We start from the raw sequence: 11,527 nt of genomic DNA, 5'->3' as shown, positions 1-11,527 counted from the left end.
TTTAGGCGATGTCAAAACTTGTAAGCCGGAATTGAATTTTTGTACCGTTCCATATATCAATTATCTTAACTGAATTCTTCCAATGTTTACTTCTTTTTGTTTCGATGATGGATGTCCAGTGTCCATATGGAAGTCTACAAATAAAAAATTGATGAGCTAGTTTATTTTGACGATATTTTTAAGTGTTTTGTACATTAAGCACAACTAGTACTGGGCACAGGAAGTCCATAGACCAATTACTACACCGAAATTATGCATTCAAGAAAATATATTTCTATTGTGCTACACACTTGGAGTCCGATCTTTCTTTCTTATAGCACTTCGCTCCTCCTAAAATACATGATATTGTATTTATAAACTCATTATAGACTAAATATATGTTCATATGAATGTATTTGAAAATATAAAACTTCATATACGGTAATACGGTGCAGTACGATTTAACAGTCAAACAGTAACAGAAATTGCAAGAAAAACCTTTGCGAAAAGCTAGCAATGGAGAGATACGAAGCTGGTAAATTGCGCAGCCTCTGATAACTGGAAATTCATGAACGAATTTTCCTTTTCAATCTGGAATATAAGTTAAAAGAATGATATAATCATTATACTTGGCACAATTGAAGTAGAAGCTCCACATTGTCCAGAATCATCACCGCAATAAAAATGGTGAGTTTGATCGGTTAGTTAAATGCACAAACTTATATCCATTTCGATTGAAAGCAAGTGATGTTGCATATCATTTTTGAAGTCAAATAGTATACCAATAATTCTAGGTTATATGGTTATTCTAAACCGGGGTTCTTTTATCTCAGTTCACTCTCTTTCATTTCTTCACATGCCTCGAAGCAATCATTCAAACATATCGGTCAAGCATAGCAATTGCCGACCACATACACCTGAATTCTTAAGATTTGTTATATATGAAAAATATAATAAGATAATCGTTAATAACATCTATTAAATTTTCTTTTAAAAAAAAATATAAATTTAAATAAATATAAAAAAAATTATACATTCATCCTTTGACTAAATAGATAGGTATAGATAAATGGATAGTTTTTTAATTTTTATTAATGTGAATTACATTTAGTTTAATGCTATTTAAAGGATTTTTTTTAACTCATGTAATATAAACATCTTAAATATAAAAATATAATAAAGATACCATCTATTTAATATGTTTTAAAAAAAAAACATATATTTAAATAAATTCTTAAAAATTATACATTCGTGCATGTTTCGTCACCTTGAGAAACAAAGTAGTAGTGGAGAGCACGTACCTTCTTCCGATTAGTCCTAATGCAGTTTGAGTGATATAAAACAAAATGGAGGTCGAGAAATATTTGAGCGTCTAGAGCTTAAAACGGGCCTGCAAGGCTCACCACGAAGTCGAGGGCCTCATGACCTTACTCAGTTTTAGAAAGAGAAATATCTTTCTTCTAGAGTGAAAAATTTGTTGGCTAAGAAACAGGCTCGACTTCGGGATTTGGAGGATGAGCTCATGCTGACCAAGGCAAAGTTGGAAAGCTTAGAGCACGAACACTAGTAGAAATCAATTGATTACTCACAGGTTCTTTGTGGCAACATATGTTGGAAATTTGCTAGTGATATAGCTTACCAGCACCCTAGCAACATAATTTCTGGCAAATAGATTCGCTGGTAAAAAGCTTACAACTTCCAACAAGCTACTTGCTACTAATGTCGCTGGTAAATTTTCCGGCTAACTTTTCCAGCACTTTTTTTGCTGGTAAATCTATGGAAGACTATCTACCAAACTTCCAACTTACCGGCAAAACAGTTAGCGAGTAAAATTAGTAGCAACTTTGTAACTAAAATTTGCCAATAACTATACCGGCAAAAGACAGCCAGAACTTTAGCTGGTAAATATTGTAGCAAGTTACCAGCTATTATGTTGCTAGTAATTTTCTAGCAAGTTTCCAGGAAAGCTTTAGCCAGTACCGTTCTATCTACTTCTCCGGCAAATTTTTCCCAATAATAGTTCCAACAATGAACCAAACAAGTAGACTTGCGAGTAATCTTGCAGCTAACAATAATATTACTATTTTTAAAATTTAAATACTGCATAATTAAGAAAAGAATACAGTGATATAGAAATATTCGATACTATTACTAATAATTCTCATAGATAGGACTTTAGAAAAACATGACAAAAGGAGGCAAATATTACAGGCCAAATGTTACTACATAACACAACAAAAGGTAGAGCATAGCTCCAATACATACTACACTAAACTAAGTTACTTGCATTGTGCATTGCAAGTTCCCAAACACAAAAGTGTGTACATAAAGTAAGATGCAAAGTCAAGTTACCCAACAACAAAAGTCTAAATACGTTTACCATTGAGGGGAGGATTTTGTGGACTAAGAGAAGTTTGAGGAATTGTTACCATTGACGAAATCACTTGCAACATTTGAGCTTGGATGTTAACTAAAGTAAGCACTTGCTCTCTTAGTGGCATGTGACTGTTGAGTTGTTCTTGCATGGCATTGAGTTTATTTTGAGCCTCAAAATTGTTTGATGTAGAAGGAAACGCCTTGAAAGCACATGATTTTTTAGAAGAGAAACCAGGGATCCCATATATGCAATCATTCTTACTTTTTCCACATTAACATCTATCCATATTTTTGTCTTATCATCATTTGTTGGAGCCTTTCCATCAGGTTCTGATGAAGCAAAATCCTCAATTTCCTTGAAGCTTTTGTGTGTAGTCCAACTAAGAAGAAAAAAAAATGCAAGAAACATTATTTTCTTAGAGCTTTTTCTATTTTGGCATTTTGAGACAAAAATAAAAACATCTTCTGATTTTCATATACACATATATGTATATATGCATATATGTAAATTCCATATCACAAAGATAAATTTTTCTTATCAGATTAGATGATAAAACTCAAAACTCCATATTCTAGAAAAAATCGATAAGTATGAATCTTACATATGCATCTTCTGACTTTTGGTCAACCCAACCACTACCATTCTTCCTCTTGTGAATTTTTTCAAAGACCTCGGCAACATCAGGATCCCGATTCACTTCCTTTTTCTACAAACAAAAAGAAAAAGGAAATTTAATGTCACTTTCAAACATCTTTTCGCAAAAAGAAGCCAAAATTGCTTTTCCTTATTCCTTCTCACATCAGAAAACATATGAGATAGTCTTATAGAGCCACGAGAATTGAATACTTTCCACATTGACCTTTCGGCTCATAAACAACCAATTTCTGGAAAACATAATATAAACCAGGATAGTAAGACATATATACCTTCCACCTTGAGACTTCTGGCTTGTTGAGTTTATTTTCCCTACCACAATTTTCATCTGAAATTATAAACCAGGATAGTAAAGGAAGAGGATTAGAGAAATAAATCCATATGCTAATGACAACTAGATGTTTATGGCCTTATTAATCTTTTATGATTTCAAATGCTTATAACCTGCGATCTAACCAAACAATGAATCGAACTACTCAAACCAGTCCATATTGTTCAGACCACCAAAACATACAGAGAAAAAAAGAAATTTAAAGCAAAAAGTAAAATCAAGCTAGAAGCTAATTCTGAAAGAAACCCCAATTCATAGTTTACACAGAAAATCAGAAGCCTTCGATATTTAAAGTTTACACAGATTCGTAGGCTTTGGCTGTCGAACTTTATGTTACAACAAAATACAATTAAAAGAAAAGGAGGGCAAGACAGGCTTTGTTCTAGACGAAAAAAGATTTGGGTTTTATTTCTATTTACTCTTAAAATTGATTGAGGGCACCGTCTGCATTGGATCAACATTAGAATATGCTAATAAGAACTCAATCAAACAACTTGTCGCAACTCAGACCAATAATAATGGCTAATTTTTGTAAAAGAAGCACCAATTTTAGATGCGCAAATCATCACAAAGCATCAATTTTTTCGAGCACTTAAAAACAAAAAAACAGCAAACATTACCTGTTCAAAATGTCAAAAACATTTTATTACAGTCATAAATTACTAAAAGATTCACGGAAAGACATGGATTTCAAAGAGAGGGCAGCGAAAGATAGATCGTGAAGCTTTTCTATAGTAGAAATCAATTCGAAGCAAATAATCCACATCATAATTAATACTGTAATAGAGAAAGAATTACCTTCAAATTCTCGAGATGGAATGACGAAGACATGAGCCGATCTTCGAACCTTCTTCGTGTGTGTTCTATGAAAGAAAAAAGAGAATGAGAGAGAAAGGTGCGATTGGGTTCTGTGTTGTTGGGTTGAGTAAAGCTGTAAAAGATAAAAGATAAAAAATGAAAAGGGCGGTAGATTATTTTAGGCTCAAATTTTCATCTCCGTCCTAAAAGACTAATAATTGCGCCAAAATTTTGGACCCTTGGATGTGTTATATTTTTAGAATAACGTTATAATTACAGATATAAAGTATTTATTTACAAATTTAAATCATTAAAGACTCTATATTCTATCAACCACCACCAAAACTGATATCTTATATAAGATTTTAATTTAATTTTATATAATTTTTAAATTTGCATTATATTGTAAAAGAGGTAATTTATTTTTGTGGAAGTGTATTCGTACAATTTTAAGTATATAAAATCAGAAGACATTTACATATAAATTAGGGATCGGGTAAGAGGAAATGTGGTATTCGCCGACGCTAAAGCCAATAGTTCACGCGATTCTCGCCATCTTCGTATAATGTCATATATCCGTATGATGTCTCAAGCTTGATCGTTTTGTAAATTAATTGATTATTTTTTAAAAGATTTTGAAAAAATACATTTAGAGTTAGAATATGAAGAAGAGATCATACGATAATGAATTCGTTAGATCGATGACATTATTTGTTTAGAGGATAGGAATATGTCGATAGGTCGTATGAACCTAGCTTGATAATTGATTATTAATGTTTTTGTTATGTCATCTAAGACCATGAAAACATAGGATTAGAGTATAATGAAAAGGGTTAATCGGCGCAAGAATATATTTTTGACTAAAGGTGAGTATTAGGTAATTATAAAATTCAATCAAACCGAATACGATGATGTTATTAATATTGGTGACGATTAAAGTAGTAGTTTAAAGCCTTGGAATCATCGCTCTATATGAATCTCTCATTATCTGTTTATTTGTATTATTATTTTGTTAGTTTATTTTTTTTATTCATCAACCAATTATGTTGTTTGGACAAATCTATGAAGGATAATACTAGTACTTAGTGACAACTTCAAAACCAACTCCTCTTGGGATCGATACTCTACTTATTTTTTATTATTTCTGGCAACACGTGCACTTGCATGCGTGCAAAATAGCCCAACAGTGGCAATAATTCAATTGACCATTGTAGCAATGTTTGCAGTAATTTTTTTTGCTGGAAATATTACCGACAATTTTATTGGCATATTAACCGGGTGCAATAAACTTGTTGGTAAATTTTAGCGCTGTTTTTCATGCCAATTAGTTTACCCACAATCTTAGTCGCAACGTATTTGCCGGAAATATTACTCACAATTCTATAGGCATTTTTACCGGCTAAGATCAACTTGATGGTAAATTTTGGCAGCTATTTTTGGCCCGCGCTCTATTTCAGCGAAGATATCGACAAATTTTTTGTCAGTAAATATTTTGACTAATATACCGAAAAATTTTTCACCGGTACATTACCAGCAACGTGTTTGCTAGAAGCGTTGTCACTAGTACTAGCAAACTTCCGATTAGAGGTCTCGGTACCAGGTCACTATAACCCTCTAGTTTAATCTAAGAATGGGTCTATCATCTTCATTGATTCTAGTCGTTTCTATTCATTTTATTCTAAGATCATATTATTCTTATTCTAAGAGTTTGATTGTCGATCGTATTCTGATTATTGTACGGCATAGGCCAGTTAGGAAAAAAGAGGCGATGTACCCTTCCGAAAAGGTCTTTAAGCGAGTATGGGCAAAATTTTATATCCCTTTTTCTATGAGTGGGCCTCCCAGCCCTTTTGGAAATGTCCAGATCATTTGAAAAGAGATGCCAAATCCTAATTGGTGAGCTTATGCCCTCTCTTAGTTTGGCTTTACCGGCACCTCGCGAGGAAAAAGAACATGTGGTTAACCGAATGGATCACTGGTTGCTGCCCCTTAATTTTTGTCAGTAGCGAGATGATTTCTAATAGTGGAAGCCAGGAACTTCGACAGAAAGTTGAGGTAGGCCGGACGTAGGGCGGTAGATGCATACAAGCTCTCAAGTGACTTCTAGGATGATGCCATAAAAGCCAAGGAGGAAGACTTGAAAATTTTCAAGGGCGAGGGATTCAGCGAGGCAGTGGCAGCGGTGCAGGCATAGTTTCCCCTTGCTGGCATTGTTTGGATTCCTTGCAAAGCCGAGATGGAAGGAGATGAGGCTGATGATGATGCCGTGGTGTACCGAGAGCCTCTTGCCCACCAGGAAGAGAACTCGCCTCCGCACGTGGTGGATCTAGTTGTGGACAAAGCCGAAGGGACTATGCCGGATGGTGAAGGAGGGAAAACTGCTGACTTAGAAGTCGAGGCTAACAATGCCTTCGTTGATTCCCTCCTTTATCAACACGGCATATATTTTTAAAACCTGGCTTAGATGCCACCTAAAGGGTTTTATTGACCTGAAACATGCATATAACACATATATAATGATTGCCGAATTTAATAAGATCATAAAACACAAGAATCGGATTTCGACACGTTTGTGTGCGTACCTAAAAATACTTGAATTTCTACAAGCTATTGTGTCCACCAATTAACAATATAATGATCTTCTAACAAACCTTTATGTTAGACGAACACCTGAATAAACCGTAAATTTGTGTTTGGGAGTGTCAAGAGAAAGACAAAAAGTCTTCCTCCTTTTGAATAGTAGCTGCCGAAAATAATAAGAAAACTAATAGAGTTTTCTTAGTTAATTATTTTCTCCTTATAGCTGCATATTTATCATAGGGTTAATTACTTAATGGATCATGAACCCAAAATCCATTAAGGTATAATATATTAATATGACTCAACAGAAAAAGGACGAGTGTTCAATAAGTTAACGGAACATAAAAAAAAAAAAAAAATCTCGTAATGCCCTAATTTTATTTCGTTTAGGACAGTAGGACTTCAAAAGTGGTTGGGATGGTCTCGATGGTATTATCCTAACTAAAATATTTTGGCAAAAGTAACTATTTGGTCCCTATTTTAAATATTTTTGAACTGGTTAGTCCCTCCAAACATAAATCGAACTAAATCGTCCCTCAAACGTTAATTTTTAAACTACTTAGTCTCTCGTCCCTAACGGACGTTAAGTTTTGCCGAGGTGTCACTTTCAGCCAATAAGAACTTGACATGTGGACATTAGGGGTAAAAAATTGACAGCTAGACTTTCTTATCCTGGATTAAGTTATCCTGGTTATAATCGAACCGGACCGAAATCAAACCGAATTTAAATCGAACCGAAAGCAAAGAATTCCTTAAGCTTGAACAGCTGACGTTGTCCAGAAGCTTGAACTCTCTCATCTCTCTAACACCGTCGATCCTCAACTCCTCCTCCCTACCGCCGGCCACCAATTTCAAGATCAAATCCTTCTCCCACCTCCACAACAATCGTCTTCTTCCTCGATCGTGTTCAACGATGATTCCGAGTACGATTTGTCAGCAATCCCCGGTGCAGCGGCGCTTTCTCGGCCGGTAAATGAATCCGATTCTATGATAATCAGTCCAAGGAAGCGAATTAAGACGGAGCATGGTTACAGGGCGTTTTGGTGGTTACCAATCAATCCCTTTTGTTCCTCGACGATGGCACAGGCGTCATCCAACTTTCACTCTCTGCCGATTTCCTCCTCTCTAATTGGACTTCTGGGATGTACGTTATGGTCGTCGGCGGCTATTTTCTCCATCCCGGTGATGTTCCCATTATCAAGGTAAAAAAAAAACAACTACACTATTATTACAAGTATTATTGTTTGTGCTGTTGAATGATGATGATGACACTGGCTGATAGGTCCACAAGATTGTTGATCTTTCGGCTTTTCATGATCAAGAAGCTATGTGGTATCTCGAAGTCATAGAGGCATACAAACTCTTTTACCAGCCCCTAATGGAAGATGACGAAGAAATAGAGAATTGAACTGATTTTAGGCTATGTAGCAATGGCTGGCTATGATATTTCCATATTAGATATGAAATTGAATGTCAGAAACAGCACGTACTTGCAATTGTTTAACATCGTTGTATCAGATGAACTTAGATATAAATACTACTGTTCTCGACAATTGCCGACATCAACCTTTCATATATCGATACTTTTCTTGTTATTATAAGAATGGTTCTGTTTTGAGGAAGATGTGTGCAAAGCTCTTTAGATGTCCTCTTGTCTCTTGGCATCACTTTCTCTGTTGTGGCAAGTGAGAAATTTTCATCAGTCGTTTGCATTTTCAAGCTCCGGCAATCATTTTCAATCATCTTAAAACCAGTGTATAAAAAATGGGTTTTGCCAGTAGAAATTTAATCAAGCATTAGCAGAAAATAAAAGGCATGCTACCTAGAGTATTTGATACAACAGTCTAACAATCTGTGAACACCTTCATTGTCTGGGTGACGTCCTCTACCAGATTATCCTCCTTTAAAGTAATCTGCTTATTTAAGATACCAATGATCCTTATAAGCTGTTGCAAAGGTTAAGAAGAACACAAAATAGATTTCTTTGCTACCAAATGGCATAGAAAACTTGAGATTTATTATCTACATTTATACTAAAGGTATTGCGAGTATCAAGTTAAAACAAGTCAAAAGAGTAGGATACAGCTATAGTTCTAGCACTTGATTCTGTACAAGTGTATTTGTTTGGTTATTTTTGACAGTTAAAAATTAACTCAAGAATTCTTTGTTTTCGGTTCGATTTAATTTCGGTTTGATTTCGGTCCGGTTCGATTATAATCAGGATAATTTAGTTTAGGATAAGAAAGTCTAGCTATCAATTTTTTACACGTAATGTCCACGTGTCAAGTTTTTATTGGCTGAAAGTGACACCTCGGCAAAACTTAACGTCCGTTAGGGACGAGGGACTAAATAGTTCAAAAATTAACGTTTTGAGGGACGATTTAGTTTGATTTATGTTTGGAGGGACTAACCAGTTCAAAAACGTTTAAAACATGGACCAAATGGTTACTTTTGCCAAAATATTTTTGTTAAAATAAATGCCACACCTTTGTTAAAATAGTGCCATCACCACACGAGGAGAATGTTACATTACAAATTGTAATCTACATCAAGAAGCAGCTCCAAAAATAACATGGAGTGACATTTTCACACCTTGTGAATTTACGTGTTTCTCTTACAAGTTTTTTTTCTTTTAAACTAATTCGATTTTATTAATTTAGATTGGTAAAGCTCATAGTAACAAATTGATTTGAATCAATGGATTGCGGATTTTTCATAATCACAAGAACCTAAATCAAAATCAATATATTACATCATATTGAAATGCAAAAGTCTTGACAGAAGATTATATTTTTGCAAGAATAAAGTCGGATAAACCCGAAAAAGTAATTATAATTAAAATTACATTCCCTTAGATCTAGATATATCGATTACCAATCTTCCTTATAGTCGATCCACCTTTTCGATCCGATTTACGGCAAGATCAAGCTTGGTAAAGCCATTTCAAAAAGCCTTATCTGATGTCAAAGTAGATAAAGAACTCGATCTACCTTGAAACTGGCACGCCTGGAGCCTGTATGGACCTGTATACTTCATGAGAAGCCATCTGCCGCCTTGTGACAGACGAAGTCGCCCTCCAATTTGATCTATCGAAGAAACGATGATATGGAAAAATTTGACATGAAAGAAACTGAAAATCGACTATGTAATATGATAGATCGAAAAAAATAAAATCAAAAAATAAGGAAAACATTAATTTATAGCACTCACCGTCGACTATAGCAGACTATGGGGCTCTTGAAGCTCTCGTTTTTTTCTTTCTGTTTTGAGAGAACGGAGAGGACAGGGCCGACTTATAGCAGGTGCTAGTGACCCTCACTTTTGGAGGGGCCCCACAATTTATCAAAAGAAAAATTAGGATATCACTATTAGCTTTTGTCGCATGCATCCAAAAACTTGCCCAATTTTAAAATTAATTTTTTCTATCAAAATTAAAAAGGTTGATAGGATAATTGGGCTTAACATGTAAAGGAAAAGCCCAAAATAAGAAATTGAGAGGAGAACTTCTCCTGGAGAAGTAACCGAAAAAAAAAAGAGCTGCCTAAATTTTAACGGTATTTTTTGAACTTCTATTCTAGTGTCTTCTACTCTTTTTCTCTTTTTATTTTTCAGAGTTCAATTCATAGCATATTTCAACCAATTCAAGTGCGATTCTCATAACGTGAAGTAAAATTTTATGTTTTAGCTGCTCAATTTGTTCTCCTACTAAGTTTTTTCTTCTCTCTTTATCGGATTTTGCTCTACTCCAGATTTTTATCGTTCTATTCTAACTATTCTTATCTCTTATTTATTATTTTTAAGAAATTTCAATGAAGTTTTTATGTAATGTCGATGGATTGAATGTTGATTCTCGTTTTCTTGATTGATTAAATGTAATTGAGATTGTCTATAGTTGATTTTGGAAATTATGGGTTATTCTTCTTGATTGAAATTTATTTCATTATTACTTACTGTTTTGTATAATTATGCCTCATAAAATAAAACAAGAATCTGGATATGAAAAATGTAAAAAGGAAAAAAATTTGATGAGTTAATTCAATCTCAAAGAGGAACACTCGATAAATTTTTTAATATTGTTTGAAAATAAAAATGTTGGATAAATTTGTGATATTAATGTTGATAATGTCAATGATAATGATGGTAATATGCGTATAAATGAGAACAATGAGTTAGGAGATGATGATCTTATTCATAAAAAAAAAAAAGGAGATGATGATCAAAATGTCAAGAAAAATGTTGTGCTTGATGATGTTGAGTGTGTTTTTGATGCTAATATTGACGATGAAGATGTTTTTGATGAGAATGCCTATTATAATGTTGATATATTTAATCCAATAAATTATGACGCTTTAGATTCTCAAATGATTGATATTCTAGAAATAAAGGGTCATAAAAAAGACTTGTTTATTACGAAGGGTATTAAAAAATATTACATTATTACCACTTTATAATTTTTAAAATCCGATCCAAACCACCTTGTGTAGAAAAAACTAATCGATTAATTTTTTTTTTTCATGTCTGTTTGACCTTATGTTTATTTTCCATCTATTTTTACGGACGTGTCGATGATATGGTGGGAAATAACATCTAATTGAGATTGTCCATGCTGGAAAATATGTTCACCGGTGTGTGCATAATTAATTAATTAATAGTTTGAAATATTTTTGAATTTTTTTAAGTACTTTGATGAAAAGAATTACTGGTAATGAAAAAATTGTGTGTGGAAATTTCACACGATAGACATGTCAATCACTTTTTGTCACGCGTTTATATTAAAATTTTTTCTTTTTAATGATTGGTCAATTTTA

The 11,527-nt window shown here is 33.8% G+C and overlaps 1 protein-coding gene across 1 annotated transcript; it reads left to right on the top strand.

The window, feature by feature from the left end:
- Positions 1-6,375: 6,375 nt before the first annotated feature.
- LOC139882999 (uncharacterized) lies at positions 6,376-8,127 on the top strand. The gene is made up of 3 exons (XM_071867235.1): positions 6,376-6,577; positions 7,737-7,921; positions 8,002-8,127. The coding sequence occupies exons 1-3, from the start codon at positions 6,376-6,378 to the stop codon at positions 8,125-8,127; spliced, it is 513 nt and encodes a 170-aa protein (XP_071723336.1).
- The last annotated feature ends 3,400 nt before the right edge of the window (positions 8,128-11,527 follow it).

This window comes from Rutidosis leptorrhynchoides, unplaced genomic scaffold, assembly GCF_046630445.1.
Source record: "Rutidosis leptorrhynchoides isolate AG116_Rl617_1_P2 unplaced genomic scaffold, CSIRO_AGI_Rlap_v1 contig338, whole genome shotgun sequence".
NCBI lineage: Eukaryota > Viridiplantae > Streptophyta > Magnoliopsida > Asterales > Asteraceae > Rutidosis > Rutidosis leptorrhynchoides.
This window is presented reverse-complemented; position numbering and strand designations above follow the sequence as displayed.